This window comes from Protopterus annectens, chromosome 2.part0, assembly GCF_019279795.1.
Source record: "Protopterus annectens isolate FY-2018-M chromosome 2.part0, PAN1.0, whole genome shotgun sequence".
NCBI classification, from domain to species: domain Eukaryota; kingdom Metazoa; phylum Chordata; order Ceratodontiformes; family Protopteridae; genus Protopterus; species Protopterus annectens.
The window spans coordinates 1,962,040,375-1,962,059,836 of record NC_056728.1 but is presented as its reverse complement, the minus strand read 5'-3'; the positions used below and the strand labels follow the sequence as shown (position 1 = coordinate 1,962,059,836).

The following is a 19,462-nucleotide window of genomic DNA, read 5'->3' as shown; positions in this document are numbered from 1 at the left end:
AGCTGAAATTGTAAAATGAACACAAGATGTTCAGTAAGCAAACAAAAACTTTTATTAAATAAAACAATGTATTTGGTTAGCGCTTTCGTTTAAACTATGTTAAACTTGATCAGACAACCAGTATTTCAAAGTCACTTCCTATATACACTTCCTAACACATTGATTGGCTCATTCCAATATTAATATTAATGAATAAATAAAACTTGACAGTTTGTCCCAAAGTTAAAAACTCATACATTCTAATACAACCATGTCTATAAAACCCGCTATTATCAGACTTTCAAATACTATAAGTTAAAATTCTTATTATTGTCTATGCACTTATATTAAATGTACAAATACAATGGCTGATGCAAAAACATTAAAAAAAAACTGAATATTCAATATTCAATGTTTACTAACTAAGAACAGTTCAGACACGTCAATCACTAGTGAAAGCAGTTACGTAAAGTAAATCAGTGCACCAATATCAAAACTCGCCCTCCTAGAAATAAATGAATATTAAATAAAATCAAATTAGTTTCCATTAAGTGGTGTGTACTGAAACTTTTTTCCTTTCAAGTGCTTTCAGCTTTAGAACTGGGGAAATTGAACTTCGCTCATTTCAGCTTGTGGCCAGTGTAATCCGTTTACTGCCTTTGTTTTCTTTCCCTCTTCTCAGAACTAACATAGCAACAGGCTTTACAACTACAACAGGGAAACGTGCCTATCCTAGTAGACTGAACTGCATTCTTAATGGTCACTCCCTTACATAATTTCCTATTTAAATTCAGACAATTCTTCAAAACAAATGACGGTTCATCCCCTATACATTTCTTTATCTTGTCATCAGTCAACAAAAAATCTTCCAGTTATTTTTAATTATACGACAGATGAAAACCTCTGAGAATTAGAATTAGTAGTATGGGAGTACTCGAGTTTCACATCCAAAAATTCAATGGTGTCATGGGAAGTGTGGAGAGTAAATTTCAGAAAACTAGTTGTATTTCCAAATACTGTAAGAACATGCTTAAATCATTTCTAGTACTATTCCATATCAGGAACAAATCATCCACAAACCTAGCATAAAATAAAATCTTTCCATCTATTAACATCACTGAACACATGAACCTCTTCCCAATATGCTAAGGTCAAGTTTGCATAGTTGTTTGCGCATAGAGTACCCATCACAACACTAATGAATTGTAAGTAGTAGTCATTAGAAAACAAAAAGAACATTATTTCCAATACTGAGTGCATAGCAAAACAAATCAAATCTATCATAACAGTCCCATATTTACCTGAGTGCCTCAAAAAATACTTAACAGCATCCAGTCTGTAAGAATTCGGTATCACAGTAAATAAACTATTTACATCAAGGGTTACAAACAAATGACCAGGTCTCAACCTATCAGTAACATCTCCCTTCCTATAATTATAGGCCTAGACAAGATGCATAAGAATCCTTTGGACCCCCCCCACTCAGACCCATTGTTTCTGGGAGGGGTTGGTCCATGGAACCTATGTCGAACTGGGTGGAAGCACAATTAAAACTGCTTACAAGCAGTGTTAAAAGACTCAGCTCATTTTTTTAACATATGGGAGACGCAGTCAGTACTGGAAAATAATGTTTTTTTTGTTTCTGATATGGAATACTACTAGAGATGATTTAAGCATGTTCTTACAGTATTTGGAAAATACAACAATTTTTCTGAAATTTACTGTTTACACTTCCCATGACACCACTAAATTTTTGGATGTGAAACTAAGTAAGGACATACAAGGTACTATTAAGACATCTATTTTTAGAAAGCCATGTTGGAAGAATCATTATTTGTCACATGATAGTATGCATCCTAAATGAGTTTAAAAATATTATAAAAGTACAAGCTCTATGATTGATGATGATTTTAACGAGTTGGGTTTTTTGCATTCTAGATTAGGATCATTGGGTTATAAAAACCATGAAGTAGAAAATATGATGGATGAAGTAAGAGACTTAAGACACACACGGGGTAGGCCTTGGCTCTTTAGCCAACCTAGACAACTCAAGACCCCATACTACTAATCCTAATTCTCTGAGGTTTTGTTTGAAATATACTAGTGATGTGGATGTCATCTGTCGTATAATTAAAGATAACCGGAAGATTTTGTTGCCTGATGACAAGATAAAGAAACATGTAGGGGATAAACCCTCATTTGTTTTTAAGAATTGTCTGAATTTAAAGAGGAAATTGTGTAAGGGAGTGACCATTAAAAATGTGGTTTTATATGATGGAAAAATAAAAAAGTTTTTTTTTTATTTTTTTATGAAAGAAGTGCCAAGGATATCCTTTGGATGTAATTTTATTGCTCTCTAATTCCATGACTAATATATATACAACCAAGGAGTTTTTCTACTAAATGAAAAAAAGGTCACTGAGAGTTTAGGGTGAACTCTACTAGTTAGCAGTTATCTGCAGATTTAGGTAGTTAAATGTTATTGGCATTTACCTGTCCATCATAGAAACAGATTCCAAAATGGAGAAGGAAAAGGTCAGAACCTGGAGGGATATAATAGGTTACATTTTGCTTTTTAGAGAGGTTACTATTTATTCTTATTAAATGCTATCTGTTTGATAATTATCAGTCCAACATGTATATTAATGGACAACTAAGTGAGACCTGACTCTTGGCTTAATGCCTTTCAGTGTGCTCTCTGAGAAGGTACCCGTGCCTGGCATCAATGACATGCCATCCATGTTTGTTAATTGAAGGAAGCAAGGTTAAGAGAAATCACCTTTCCTTCTTATTGAAACAACTGATTAAGACAGTGGTAACTTTTTCTTTTTACAGTTTAGTGCTTGGATGTCGTTTGTAGCAACAGTTATGTCCACAAAATTCTCTACCAATCTGGATCTGGAAGAATAAGTTGTGACCTCTCTGTTCTGATGTGTCTCAGCATCTACTGCTGAGGCCAGTTCCTGTGGATTTCTTGTACAGATTGCTAGGAGCTTCAAGAGACCATCCACTAGAAAAGCCTTACTTAAACAAAGTGGCATTGATTCACAACATGGGTAGAAGAAAATAAACTAAGGCTGTGACCCAAGACCCACAGCATTTACATTTCTTTGAAAAATCACATCTTTCTAAATATTTCATTAACATAGATGTTATGATCCAACCAACCTCCTTTACTGGCCCTCTCTTTTGGCTTATTTTATATAAGTCAGGCTGCTATAGGTAGATGTATAAAAACAACAGAAACAGTTCAGTCCAGAATCCAAAAATACCAAAGAATTTATTAAACCTCTAGTGCCTCGGCAAATTTCTTCAGTGCAGAGTACTCCATTGAAGGCATTTGCCACGGTACTACAGGTTTAATAAATTCTTTGGTATTTTTTGATTCTGGACTGGACTATTTCTGTTGTTTATATATATATATATATATATATATATATATATATATATATATATTTTTTTCTTTTTTTTTTAATTTTGGTTGCTATAGGTAGATGCTCTGCATTTACGACCTTTAAAGCGTAGCACTCCAAGTGTCTAGAATTTGAATTTGAAAGTTAGGTTAGAGATATCAGTGCTTTCCTCCTATGAGTCACTGAGGTACACCAAAACTTTCTATATCGGAAACAAACCATAATTTTTATCTTAATAGCAAAGACTCTTATAGAAAGATTTCTGAGGTTTGTGCATTAATGTGAGCATAGCATTCTAGTTTTTTTTTCAGATATGTCAACAAATCCTAAAATCATGTCAAAGATGATCTTTGCAAGATGTTAAATGTCTGCCAGACTCCTTGTCTTTTTACCATTTCAATAAAATAAAGGAAAATGATTTGAAAGAATCTCTATATTTACATACATTAAACTAGTACATTGACAAAGTTGCTTGTTTCAGAAAGTCAGATCAATTTTCCATAACACATGCAAAGAGTAAAGAATATGTCCTACATGAACTGACTCAAAGCCCTGTCACTATAGTTGATGTGCTACAGACTGCTAAGATGTGACTTGTGTCTGCCATACAAGGCAACCCCTGACCCAATACTGATGGAATTACTGCACATCAGCAAGTCAAATGGTATCAGATATACTTAGTCTAGGGATCTAAACTTCTTTTGTAACATCAACAGAGGAGGGAGAGGTATATCTCATAGAGCATACCGCTGCTCTGGAACAGACTCCCCATCCACATAAAATAATGTTCATCCCCATTGATATTCAAATGCAACTTAGATCAACGGATGGGAAACTAAAAATGTACCCCAGGACTGCCCGCTGTACTACAAATGGACAGAGGCAACTCCTAAATGCTTTACCCATGCATGAGACCCCTCAAATTATCTATAGTATGATCCTGGCTATTCTCATTAGGGGTAATATATAATTATTGACCCTGGAATGGGCAAGGTCAATTTCTAATCAAATGGGGTAGGTTAATATGAGCACAAAAAGGGAAACTGGCCAGGTTTAAAATGGCCGGCAAGGGCAGCTAGCTTGTTACTTTCCTATGAACCAGGACTGCCAGTAGAAAAACAGACCCTTTCTAATTGGCTTGGGCATTGTACTTCTTTCTCTTATGGCACACAAGGTAAACGATTTTATATGAGGGGAACCTTCCTCTAAGCATCAGAAATCAAACTGAATATTTGTTGTGGGCTGTACAAAAGTTCAGACTACAACACAAAAATTGGGTGCAATTATAGAGGCTTCTAAAAATTTACAGTACCAATGAAACACCTATGAATTTAATCCAGTTAATAGTAACGTATAATTTGAAAAAGAGCACCTAGGTTCATAAACAATAGGCTGATTATATTTTTGTTGTATACTACTTACTGACCTTTGTGCCATCTTATTATGTTTGAGCCATGTTTGAAAGGATCCTTGTCTGGATCAGTACATCTGCCAATACATACATACATACATACATACATGCATACATACATACATAAATAAAAAAGAGGATAAATAACCCACTGCACACCTGTTTTGGACTATGTAAATTAATTATGTTTAACCCTGCCAAAGACATTCTGAGATGCTATGTTTACAAACACTGGACAATGCAAATCCTAAATGCACAGAGGAGAGGACTGAATCAGAAATTACTTGTATGGTAAACTGCTGGAAGCAGGAAAAATACTTAATTGGGAGAAGGCAGTTACAGACTATTCAATTAACAACAAAGTTAACTGTATGACTGGAGAAAAAGGCTACTGGTGGATACGGTTTTACAAGGTCATGCATGTTTATAGTTGGAAATAAGCAGAGCTAAGAAACTTCATGCAGGTGGTAAGGATTTTACTGACACATTTAATGGGATACCTCTTATTAAAATGTATGCAAACCAAAAATATTTAATGATAAAACAACAGCATATTTAATTGTAATTACACGCTAAATTAATTAAAGAACTCATTGCCTTGAACTATAAAATTCTTTTACTTTAAAGGATGTGTTCTCATGCTACTCCCATGTGAAGCAGCATTAATCCCTAAACCAATTCAAGTGTAACTTGGACATTTGGATAGGCAAAAGGAAATTCATCCCTGATTTGGCACCTATGTCTCTAATGGACAGAGGCAACATGTAAATGATTCATCTCCCAGGCCCCTGCTTGTAAATGTTTCATCTCCCAGGCCCCTGTTTACACTTACCAAGGGTACCAGAGCTTGTCAAAGATTTAGGATGCATGGCTATGCTTAAAAAGGCCTTTGTGGTTGTTAGCCTAGTAAACACTTATGAACCTATGAACACTTTTTTCAAGTTGCCACTACCTATCCATCAATACTTGATGGGTACATCTGCCCATGCAGTTCAAAATGTTGTAAATCTTAGTTTGGAGACTTTATACAATCAAATTCAGACTGCAGGAATGTGACATGGTCAGGATAAAATAAATCTAATATACAACACTTTGAGTTATTTTCATGTTAAAACACATTTCCAAGAAGGTATTTACCAAGAAGTACATATCCTCCTTCAGCAGAAAAGAATGTGACATAGCCAGGATAAATTAAATCTAATATACAACACTTTGAGTTATTTTCATGTTAAAACACATTTCCAAGAAGGTATTTACCAAGAAGTACATATCCTCCTTCAGCAGAAAAGTACGTCCCAGCTTCCACTGGTCCATCAAAACAAGGTATAACACCAAATGATTGAGAAGGTGAGGAAATCCTCTGGCCATTTAGTTTGAAATCCCGCAGACAGCCACTAAAGCTGTACAATGAACTGGACTGAAAGAAACAAAATAATGAATTTAGTCATTTTCAGACATTACTGAAGCCAAAGAATAATTAGAGCTTGCAGACAGCTCCTTAATGAAGGACTTTGTTATTAATTCATTTATAATGGGGAAACCCATTTCTGAGAGCTACTGTAACATCGCTGGGATATAGTGCAACCCCCCCCCCCCCACACACACACACACACAGTGCCAGCTGCCTGTGGCTTTTACAAGTCTAATATATAATCCAGTAGTACACTATAATCAAACTCATAATATGTTTTGGGATTTTATGGAAAACATCAAAGCCCATAGATAATCTGCAAGTGAATCTGTAAGGAGGATTTTCATCTCTGACATGTCATTTGCAAATGTGTCACCTTTCAGAGTTTGGAAACTAGACAGTTGTTAAGAGAATTGCAAATCTTAATTCTATTACTTATTGATGTGATGTGGGATGGAGATGCCTATAACAAGGGGAGGAAGGTATAAAGCACTACAGTGGTTGTATTAAAAATATCTTTACTTCCATGGTAAACATAGGTGTGTCAAATTTACTGAACTGGCAGTGGGGACAGGTAACAACCAAAGTATTATTGTATGGTGATGGGATTAGAGAGGATGGCAGATCACAGTGTTGAAGAATCATTTGCTGTGACCATGTTTTTCTATATGTTGGCTTTTGTACAAAGAAGGCCAGCTTTTTAATAAGTTGCTAATCTACTAATTCTGAAGTTATGGAGAGTTAGGATATATGGATCTGAGCAAACTGCAAAACTATGATGGTGGTGTATTTAGCTACATGTACACAATGTCAAGGGTTTTATGTTGGAAAATGCTCAAGATGTTTGAAAGACCACATTACTGAGCACAAATCGGACATAAAAAGGAGTGTTGCATCTAATGCTTTAGCAAAACATATGATGGATGAGGGAATCTTACATAGCTTCAAGTTTAAAGTGTTAGAGGTTGTACATAGACATTTGAGACTTGGAGACACAAACAATAAATTGGAAATTATTCTGAAACCACACAAAAGACCAGTGAAAACAGCTCTACTTTCCAAAATAAGAATTTAATAAAAACCTTTATTAAATTCTTATTTTGGAAAGTAGAGCTGTTTTCACTGGTCTTTTGTGTGGTTTCAGAATAAATTGGAAATGTCTGAATATAAGTGGATTATAAGACTTGAAGCAAATAGAGCACCTGGGCTAAATAACATGGTAACAATTAAACCTATGTTAGATTTTAAACAGAAGCAATATAAATAATTTATTATATTTTCGTCAAAATAAGTGCTTTTATTGATTGTATGCTACTTTTGAGTTTTTACTCTAGACATATGTGCATGTGTAAATATACATATTTTTTTTACACAGTAGTGTGTTTTTAAAATCTTAAATTGATTTGCTAATGGTTTATGTTTCCACATTGGATGGCTGTGTCATGTGGTTTGCTTTTTTATTTCTATATATATGATGATTTTAACTGATTTGACTGAACACTGAAGAAGGGATATTCCTGAAAGCTTTGTTGTTTCTTACTAATAAAGTGAGCGTTTTTCTATTTATTCATTTTTCTTTTTGTCAGATGGTGTATACTAAACAGATTAGTCACCTATGTGCTTGAGCATTTAACACCTGGTGCAACCAGGCAGGTCAAGACTAAAATTTGCTTTTATGCAGATGCCTCAAGGAATCACGACATAGTAAGGCACATGTGACTGGAGGGCAAATCGAAGAACAATGTAAACAATTGTCACAGGTTGTGAAACAATCATGTGATGCTTCTACTGGTAAGTAATTTTCTAAGTTGATTTACTAAACTGGGTGTTCTACTAGACATAGTGCTTGTTTTCAGAAGTGCCTTAGGAATATTAGATACTTAAGTGAGTTACAAGCAAAGTTTTATCAAGGGTGGGAGGAAGCTATGGTTGCCCAGGTCTTATGCTGCTATGGTGCATGAGTGACATCATAAAAGAGGTACCAATCATTCCCTGTAAATGTGTGGTGCTGAGTGTGGCTACCAATAATCATTTAAGCAGCTGTGGTTAGCACTGTGTGTAAGTTAGGACACTGAGCTAAATGGCCATACCTTGATGCCATATTACTCTTGAACTCACGTCTCTGTAGTAACTTTCTGTTATATCTTCCAGCACTTAATTTACAAACTACAAAACTGAGTGTGCCATGCCTGCAAGATATTCAATGTCTCAGCCAAAGCCACTCCATCCCAAACCCTTTAAATGAAAGAACCTCACTGAGTTGTCAGTTTAAGTAGAAATAAGTAGACCAACATGTTTTATGAAGCCTCCTTTCCATTTTTCCTGATCTAACTTGTGTGAAAGCAATAAGGTATTTGTATAATAAATCATAAGCAGGAGAAGCTATTTTGGAATTTCATTGTGCTTTATCTAAAAATTATGTGGTAACCTGGACCTTAATTACCCTTCACTAAACTTGTCATCTTGAGACAGTTACTGGTAAATCAATGCAAAACTGAAATACATAACTGCTGCATAATTTAATACAAAAACAATACAAATGTTTGACATACGTACTCACCTCATTATTCCAGTAATCTTTAAGTTTTTATGCTTTAAATCATGCATTGATGTTGCTTTTAAAGATATTTTTTTAAATCAGACCATTCAAATTCCATAGATATACCTGAATGTTCTTCTGAGCTTTATTTGGGTGAATGCCTCCAACATAAAACGGACTAGTGACACTCCAGTCAGTATCGGTAGTGCTTAAACTCTCTTCCTGAACTATCAGTCCATCTATGACTAATCGTCCTTTATTCTTGTCACGGATAAATATCACCTTGAAATAAAATTAAAAGACACATGCATGTTAATAGGCATTTAGAATAAACTGACAGTCAGTAATGTCATCTTTTTCACATATTTTCATATACTGAAATAGAAGGTTTTCTAACTTCAGATTTTGACATAATGAATTATATCTCTTTATCTATTTTTTACTTGTCCATAAGCTCAAAATCTTGTATAAAAGTTCTATTTACCTTGTACACGTCAGTCTTTTTCATAAGCATGTCATGTGGTTTCCTCAGTACCAGTATTGTGGCTTTCGTGTTTTCGAAGGGGTTGAACTCTTTTGGGGTACATCAAGTAAAATATCAGGTAAATGACTTTTATGTGTCTGTATGTGTGTGTGTGTGTGTGTGTGTGTGTGTGTGTGTGTGTGTGTGTGTGTGTGTGTGTGTGTGTATGTGTGTGTGTGTGTGTGTGTGTGTGTGTGTATGTGCGTGTGTGTGTGTGTGTGTGTACATGTGTGTGCATTTGTGTGTGTGTGTGTGTGTGTGTGTCTGTGTGTATGCAGGTGTGCATGTGTACATGTGTGTGTGTGTGTGTGTGTGTGTGTGCATGTGTGCGTGTGGGTTTGTGTGTGTGTGTGTGTGTGTGTGTGTGTGTGTGTGTGTGTGTGTGTGTGTGTGTGTGCATGTGTGCATGTGTACATGTGTGTGCATTTGTGTGTGTGTATGTGTGTGTGCATGTATGTGTGCGTTTGTGTGTGTATGTGTGTGTGTGTGTGTGTGTGTGTGTGTGTGTGTGTGGGTGTGTGTGTGTGTGTGCATGTGTGCGTGTGTGCATGTGTACATCTGTGTGTGTGTGTCTGTGTGTATGTGTGTGCGTCCATGCATGCATGTGTACCAGTAAGGGCACAGTCTATTACTTCTTGGCCATAGCTACAAAACAGGACTGATGCTGAATGTGTGCCACTTTAAAATGAGTTCTGTGCTTATAGACAGCCAGATCTACTAAGTGTGTTGGTACCTCAGTCAGTACATTTGATTACTCACACAGACACACAGCTGGCAGAGTCAAAGTTATGAGGGCTGGCATAATGTACTATTCTTTATAAGATCACAGTATATTGAGTATTATTTCATCAAACACCCATTCACGCATGTCTCCACACAGAAGACCCTCTAGCTGAGAATCGAACAGGACAACTACACGAGATAATATTTATTTAATAGGACTGCATTTTATCTCAATATTACGAAAGTAGTCGTTACTTCAGTTTTATTATGGCTGCATTTTTCTCAAGGAAACTATAAGAAGTTGCTGTTTCAGTTTATTTGGAAAGAAAGTGCAAGTCTATATTATTTTGGGAAGAAACACAGTAGCTAAAGATTACTTAGTTTCTTGAGTTATCAAACTGCATGTTGACTGTTACTTGTGATGACAGTAAAGGACAGTGATAAAACTGAGAGACTGGGACAGCTGGAAGAATCTTGTACACATGTAGCTACACTGTCAAGTTTGTACCATCTGCCAACATGAGCTGTTTTGCTAAATATTTCAGCTGCTAATCCCAGGAATTGTGCTCTTTACTTATTCCTACATGCATGGTGTAGTCATATATGGTAATCTGCTCATAGTTTGTTTGCAAGAATGGCGTAACTGTATCAGTTTTTAACTGTTCCCTTTATATACAACAGAGAATTAAAGATTTGAAACTCTAACCTCTTATTCACCTTTGCCCATGAAACCCTTAATTAAATGTCCCCCCAACAAACAGTTATATACTCAACCCAGATCCTATCATCATTAAAATGTAAGTTTAGTATAGGATTAATCACTACTTCCTGAGGCATGGAGCTTTACTCATGATAGGGGGACTTACTCATGAAGGCGAGTCTGAGTAGGCATTCACTTACAATGGGTAAAGCAGAATGCCTCATAGGCTCAGCAGTGACTGCTGTTTCATAACAGAGTTATTTTAAAAATATATGATTACCTTTTTTTTTTAATAACTGCAATGTACGGTATCACTTTTCATGTTGTTGTGCACTGAAATGCTGCAGTGAAAATGTTTTTATGTTGTACAGCTTGTGTACTAGAATGACATGGCATGCCTCCAAATACAATTACAAGTTCTTCATGTGGATTTTTTTACCTAACAGAATTTGTTCTGCTACAAGATGTTTTTTTTACAAACTATTGAAATTACCACAATAATCAAGAAATACTAGTACATATTTATAAGTAATTGTATCAGATAATTTTATAGAGTGTCTAGAGGCAGTTCTGGGCAGAGAAATACAGAACTCACTGTTGATTATTTAGAGAAATGTTAAAACAGCTCAATTAAAGCTACAGAATTAACCAGGTACGACTTGCTGGATGCGCCTTCTGTGTGGAGTCTGCATGTCCTCCCCACTGCTGAGTGACATTTAAAGACATGCAAGTAGGTGTGTACGGGTGTGCCTTCGTTGAAGGTTGTGCATCGGGCTGGCACCTCGGCACCATAAAAATCTACTGCCAATTATAAGCGGACCGGCGTTCCGCTGTGGTGACCCCTAACTGGGAAAAGCTGAAAGACATTACTGTTTGCAAAGAAGTGCACAGAGTCTCTCAGGAACTTAAGTATTTAAAAAGACTGGGTTGTGATGACATAACAAAGACCATGCAGATTGAGTTGGTTATAAATACCAAAAGAAGCCAGCATTATTTTTCTGGAGTACATCATAAAGAATGTAACCAAAGAGAGCATTGAGCTGGTTATAATGGAGAAAAGCTATGAATTGCTATTAAAGAAGTTTGTGGACCTTGTTGATTTCAGTAAGTTTATTAATTTATTGATGTTTTGTTTACAAGACTAGCCAGATAGGTATCAGTTAATTTTTGATACCATTCCCTATGCTTGCATCATATGAAAGCTAAATACTTTAAAAATCAACATATATGTGGTAGAACATTTAGCAAACTGGCTGAAAGACAGAACTGATACACTTTGAGATGCATGTACCTTATCAGAAAGTATGAAGTGACTAGCAGTGTCCCTCTGGCCTAAGTACTTAGACATCTCATTTTTGGTATTTACTTTTCAGATCTCCAAGCAGAGAGCCACGACCTCTGGTTAACAAAATCTACAAATGACTACAAAATGGGTATTCTTGTAAAGTCACCCTATGACACCCAATAGCTCTAGAATGAGATCTCCTTAATAAACTCCTGCTGTAGTAAAAATAGGGTCAAACTAAAAAGTATATTATCTCTTATATTTCCCTCATACTGTACAGACAGCACAGCACGAATAATGAAAATATAGCCAATGACTGTCATGTGATAATGGTCAGCAGTATAGCTAGTATGGGGTGAAGGTGGTAGCCACCCCGGGCTCAATGTTTTAAGGGGGACAACTGGTAAATGGTGATAGACTCTTAGTGCTGTATGAATATTCATTTTTGCACTGGCATTTCTGAGTGCCAGTAGAGAAATGAATTTTGATACTGCTTTTCTGCAGTACTGAAATGGGACAGGAGCAGGACCTGGCTGGTTCCTTAGTTTTATGAGCGTAGGGGTGCCAGATCACAGACATTTTTTTTTGCTCTTCAACTTATTGTTGAGGGGCATCAAACTGGGGAAAATCAATGAGTGCTAAATGAGTCAACTACTACTCTGTCAATGGTTGTCAGAAATCATTTTATTTAGCTGAACTAATTGCCAAAGAAATATCATCAGGGACTATAGAGATAGTCTTATACTCAGCTTTGATCAGGCCAGTTATGAAATACAACACTCTTTTCGGATGTATCTTACTAAACCTATCAAACAGTTAAAAAGATCCCAAAGGTTTTTAATTAAAAGATCACTGGCCTAGAGTACTTGGGCTACCAATAGAGACTGCAGGCTCTATCCCTTTATTCGGTGTCATACAGACTTTAGGGGAGAGATCTCTGTCTTGCTTACAGTGCTATTGAAGACCTGATTATCCTGGTTATCCTGTATCTTTGCAAATCCAATATTTCCACCAATACTAGAACCAGGGACCAAAATCTTCACCAACAGATAAATAAAATATGGTTGCTGGACATATTTATAACCAAGCATCTCCCAAATCTCTGCAATAAACCTTCCCTGCACACTAAGCAGTGTGACTCATTACATACCTTTAACCATAACACAGATGACTAGCTGGGATTCACTGGTGAGGCCCTTCAGTAGCAAGGAGAAGTGACATGAAGTAGGGCACTGGTAAGGCACGAATGGTCATGAGGATAAATGGCCTTGGGATATCTGTGACTTTATGAAAAAATGTATCTGCAGAGACTATGTTCGCAAGTGACAGATCCTGAATGTTACTGTCAGGCCATCAGGGCCAAATAAAAGCCAGCAAAAGCATTTCTCTTATGTTTTTTTAATAGACAACATTCTACATTGGCTTAGTGAATAAAAAGAAATGTGACATTTCTGGATCTTAAACATCCTGCTTTTCCATCTATTTACATGCCTCTAAAAATATGTAAGTCTTACTTTACACCAAATAGACCCTTTGTTTCCTCTGCTGGGATTCTAATGGAACACGTCACAGTTTTAGAAAATAAACTGACACACACATATTATGGATTCCACAGACTGCTGTCAGTATTTGATATAGTTTAGATTGCAACAAGTGGTATTTGGTCACGCTGGGTGCTACTTCAAATTATACATTAATTAGCCATGAAAATGTTTTTAGGACTATAGCTTTCTGGGTTAACTATGCTTCCAAATTATGTCTTAGATGAAAAAGAACTCGCATTAGATGAGTATTTTCCAGCTGAATTCAAGTTATGGAGGTCTGTATGTGGGATGTGAAAGCTTCAGTTTGTTAATGAAAACAGTAGCAGTTTAATCATCATATAAAGCTGTTTAGAATCTGTATGGATATTAGCTGTTATACTGAGAACACAGAAACAGATGAAGTTGTTCTTGGAGTATGTATTTAAGGAAAAAGTGATGTTACTTTTAAAGCTACTTGTAATCTGACTTGTACAGTATTTTTGAGTGTTAATATTATAGTAGAAAATGGATGTCAGAATAGACAGAGATACATTTAGAAAAACAATAACAGAAATATGATTCATATGTTAACGGTCGTCATTTGGAGTATGTTATACAGCATTATTAGTTTGTTTCAGAAACAGAAATGAAATATCAGATGAATGAAAAAGAAACAGGTTTGATGAATGGGGGTACAATGCCCATAAGTTGAAGTAATACACAAAACGGGCCATGAATATATTCATGGAAGTTTGTGTTTTTTTTTTTTTTTTTGCATGAAGTTATCAACTGTGATAAGAGACATAATCAGGACAGACTTTATTTGAAGACCTATTAGTTTAGCACATAAACAAAAAGGGCTGGCTTTATTAGAAAACACATTAACAAATGGGGATATTCCATGTTCAAATGCACTTTTAAAAGACTGTGTGAAGGAAAGTTAAAACACACAAGAACAGGCTACTATTAAGCAGGAAATTAGTTCACAGTCACTGCTGTTCTGCAGTGCAGGTAGAGCACTTTTTTGTAATATTAGTTATTGAGAATGTGCCACTGGTCTTGTGATGGCGAAACATTCAAACTGTTCACCTTCTGAGTTAAACTGACCTTTTGCTAGTGGTGACTGCATTTTACCATTGTTAATAAAGATTGTTTAAACACTCAGATGGTAAATTTAGAGTGGCAGTTGTACAATATTTGTTATAGACTGCAGGGAGTACAATTCTTTAAATCCAACAATCTGTCTGCCAGGTTTGGTGTTGCCAGCAGGCATAACATTTTTCACATTTCTTACCTTTAACAAAAAGAAAAAAAACAATGAAAGCCCATCTTTAAAAATTGACAGAAGCTGTTACTCCCACACTCCACCTGAACATATAATATCCTAATTTTCTAAAGCAGTAAAGGTGTACCTGACTTGTACTGAGCAGGCGTAACTCATTCACCTGTGTACAACATGTTCAAGAATGGTGTTCTAGGGTGGTTTTGCATATGATGGAAGAGAAAGCATAAGGGATGATACCCCAGAGATGAGAACTACTGTATGCTTATTCATTTGTATGATGGGAGGACATGCCCTCTGTGCAATAAGAATTAGATGGTGCTTACTCCTAGGGTGGTGGGAGATCCTGTATAATGATGTTTCATAATTTATTATAAGGAATAGTGGAAATTCGATAATGAACATTAAGATATTTAGTATTTATAAGGAAGGGGAACCCCACACAATAACATGCTTTACATAAAGCAGGAGGATACTAGGAATTAAGGAAGAAGTGCACTAAAGCACTCTATTATATACTTCATGGAAGGAGGGAGGGGTATCCTGGACATGACCATGATGTTGTAAATAATGTATGGCTTGTATAGAAATGCTATGTTATCTCTCACATAGTGGTGCATCAGTGAATTATTAATACGACTTCTGTGAATCTATGAAACAGAATGGGTGCTGCCCCATGCTGACTGGTCTCCATATTCATATATTAAATATGTATTAGTTATACTCCCTAGTCCATGTCCACAGTACAGCTGTAACAGAATGCAGCCTTCGTGCTGCTGAAGTGGATTCATCATAAATCCCAGGGTTATGTATTAAGACAATTCTTGTACAGGAATTAGCAGACATCTCCTTTTAGTGAACGGACCCTGCTCATCATGCTCAGAACATTGCTCCAAAAGCATTTGTTACTGAGGATCAAAACTGAAACAATTTCAGATCTCTTACTGAGCTCTATATGCTCCTAGCTTTTAGAAGTAGTGAGTGGAATCTTCCAGACATTTGACTTGGAAGACTTGAACGCCTAAATCCTCTGTAAATACCAATCCAAAATACTGTTATCCACCTACATATGGTACATGAGCAGGATAGTAATATTTAACAGCAGATGTGACAGCTCTGCTGACATAGAGGGCTACAGCTTTGGCAAGGATCCAGGTGACCCGAGTTTTATTAGTGGGTCAGCACCTGCTGGAGCTGGTATGGGGGGAGGAGATGGGTGATACATCTCTGCCATCTCACCTCACCTCGGGGTGTAGAACAGGTGTAGGAGCACAAGATGTTCCCCTAGCTGAATCCCCAGTGGTGACCAGAGATGTCACAGGAGTGCTGGCTTCAAGGGTGTAGGGCTGTCCTTATCTCATTCATGGCCCCAAGTGACATCCTCTCACTAATGCTTATTGCAGCAAAACTGTGGGTATGTTACGTGGCATGTTGATTGGAGTTGCATAAAAGAAAAAAGTGACAACACCTAGACTCTACCTAAATGATTCCCCTGCCTTGGTCAGCTCTCACTTAGGGTAAGAATTTATGAGAATTTATATTCGATTAAGGAAAAAAAGATGAGAGGGAATGCCCTATTTATACATACAAAAGAGTGTAACAATTAAAAGCATTTTTATTTTTTATTTTAGAAAGAGATCCACATAATGTTGGATTGGGTAATTGAGAACCACATTTGGAAAGAAGAGAATTATTATCCCGTATTAAGTTGAATGCTACACAATGTTCTGCTATTAATGATAAAATAATTATTAATAGTGTCCTGGTACTAAAAGTGGACAGCATTACATGAAAGACATTTGGTAATTTAGGAACTTTTAGCTCCTGGAAAAGTATTAATTTTTAGTCATGGAGATGTTTTAATGTAATTAATGTAACTGCAAATGTATTTATGTTTTACTAAATAGTTACTTTTGGGGATATTTATAGAGGAACATGATTTTTAGTTTGGGTTTTAAGGTTCATTAATATTTATAAAGTGTTGATTCTTTACTGGTTGGGTTATTAATGAATGAATAAGTTGTGTTATAAAATTCTGATGAAGTTCATTGTGATATGAACGAAAGCTCTTAATAGTTGTAAATAGAGTTCTGCGATGTTCCACTTTTCTGTTTCTGTGGATTTTGTTGTAACAATTTATGTTGGTGCGAAGTTGTTTGGTTCTTGAAGTCTAGCTAAACTATGTCTAATGGTACACCCTGTCAGGCTTCCTCTAAGTCATTCATAAAACTAGATAAAGCTTTACTGACATATCTTTCTGGTCCTGAACCCATGCTGGTCACTGTTCAGGACATTTATCCTCTAGAAATGCTACCGGTGTATCCCCTCAAGATTCAGTTTATGACTTTCTCTGCCATTATTATTAAGGTAACAGTGTTGTAGTTCTATTTTCCTGCTACCCCACCCCCCCTTTTAAGATGAATGTTATCAAAAACCTACTTATGTCTCATGCCTGTCACTACATGAGTTAAATAAATAATCACATAATATATATTTGGTGTTTTTGAAAGCATTATTTCCCTTTTGCATTAATAAGTAAATATAAATTGTTTCAATGCTGGGTGTTACAAGGTTATGCAACCTCATAACTCTTGGTTCTCTGATTTGGTTCCTACCTCGGGGTTCCTTCTCTTTGGAGTCTGCATGTAGTCCCTGTTTCTACATTTTTATTAGAGGCTTCAGTTTCTTCCCCTAACCCAAAGATATGCTGATAAGTTGAAATGGCAATCCTCCACATTAAACAATGTGTTTTACATGCATGGATGTGCACTTACACACATGTACACAGGTGTGTTTTGTGTGTCTGCATATTTATGTGTGTATTTGTGTGAGTGCATCCATATGTCAGTGTGTGTGAGTGCATGTGTCCTTGCTTTGTGCATGTGTGTGTGTGTGTGTGTGTGTGTGTGTGTGTGTGTGTGTGTGTGTGTGTGTTCATTAATCTGTGAGAGTGTGTGAATGTTCATATGTGTTTGCATGCATCTTCTGTGTGTGTGTGTGTGTGTGTGTGTGTGTGTGTGTGTGTGCACGCATGTGTGTGTGTGCATGTGTATGCGTGTGTGTGTGTGTGTGTGTGTGTGTGCGTGTGTGTGTGTGTGTGTGTGTGTGTGTGTGTGTGTGTGTGTGTGTGTGTGTGTGTGTGTGTGTGTGTGTGTGTGTGTGTCTGTGCACTGGTTTATTGCTTTATGTTTCCTGTTTGCAAATATAGACTCTGGCTCTTCTATGACTCTGAACAGGGTAAAGCAAGTAATATAAAATGAATCAATACGTTTCAGTGCTGAGTGAATGTTTTTACTTTAGTTGAGGCATCAGTTTAGTGAATTGGTTAAGTTTCATTGGGAAAAATTTCAGACTTCAGACATTTGATACTATTAAGCAACAAATGCAGGCTTACATTGTGCCACTGTCCATCATTGTATCTTCCCTGGCTTCTTATTTTCAGCTTTCGGTGACCAACATTAAATACATAATGTAACCGTCCCTGTGCAAGGAAAAGTGTCATAAAGTTGTTTTCCTCTTCATCTGATACATAGAAGATTACACCATGACCCAAGTGAGATTTCAGATCAATTGAGAAATGAGATCTATAAAAATAAAAATACATAAATAAAAAATCACATCATCTTATTATTATAGTCTTTTAAGTACTATTAAGTGTATTTTATCCTCTTAATAAATCACTCTGAGTTGAGAAATAGTACATTATTTGCATTCACTTTTGTAAAAAAAAAAAAAAAAGTGTTACTTAAGATGGTCTTGTATACCTTCAAACATTGCAGGCAAACAACTGCTGTACATCTTTAGACACCTCAGATCCAGACACACCCCTCTGAACCCTCCCCAGTCATTTCAAGGCAGTTACAGGTATTCAGTAACCTGAGGGCTCTCTGGTTATGGCTACTCTTTTGTGACCTTTGTCCCTGTTCTCTGCTAATCATCAGACCATCTAATGGTCTGTCAGCCCATTTGTTCCCATTATTGGGTGAGGGATGATTTAGAGGGGGTGTGCAATCAAATGTCCATCTTCCACTTCACAAGTGGTGTGTCCTTCAAGTAGCTTTACTCCATCCCTCCATGGCATGAACAGTGGCCTGTCTCATCTTCACCAGTGAGATTGCACTGTCCTGTGTGCCTTTATGTACATATAAACTCCTCCCTCTTCCTGGCTGAGGTGAGTAAGCGACTCCCCTTTACTCCTTCCCATTCTTGCCTGGCTCCTCCTATGACAGGGATGCTGATCAAGCCCTCTGATTTACTGTTAGGGTTCCATCCCTCTGTGACACAGTCAGGCTTCTGATTATGGCATCTGATGGAGCAGGTATCTGTTGAAAAACACCATATGGATGATAGTGCTTATAATGCTGTGTCTATGAGGTTGCAGTGTTTGAATGTTTTACTGCTCAATGGTAGCTACTGACCAGTTGTGGTTGTTGAAACAATCCAATGTAGCAAACTGCATTTCCTTTGCAAAATATGTGTAGATGTAATGTAATCATTACCATCTGCTGGCTAGTTCTAGGTGACAAAGAAGCATTTTATTACTTTTTAAAACAATATAATTACATATCATAACAACAATTTTTTTAACGCAAGACCATTCCATCCAAAGCATAATTAACATGACAGGTAATGTATAATAAAAATGTTGAGAAAGCATGGTATAACCTTCTCCA

General features: G+C 36.5%; 1 protein-coding gene across 1 annotated transcript in view; it reads right to left on the bottom strand.

The window, feature by feature from the left end:
* The window catches only part of LAMA4 (laminin subunit alpha 4), a 1,355,623-nt gene that overhangs the window by 90,530 nt on the left and 1,245,631 nt on the right, over positions 1-19,462 (bottom strand). The window contains exons 34-36 of the mRNA XM_044061904.1: positions 18,184-18,373; positions 8,880-9,035; positions 6,061-6,220 (exon numbers count right to left, since the gene is read on the bottom strand). Of these exons, the coding sequence (XP_043917839.1) occupies positions 6,061-6,220; positions 8,880-9,035; positions 18,184-18,373 (506 nt within the window). The remainder of the gene's footprint in view (positions 1-6,060; positions 6,221-8,879; positions 9,036-18,183; positions 18,374-19,462) is intronic.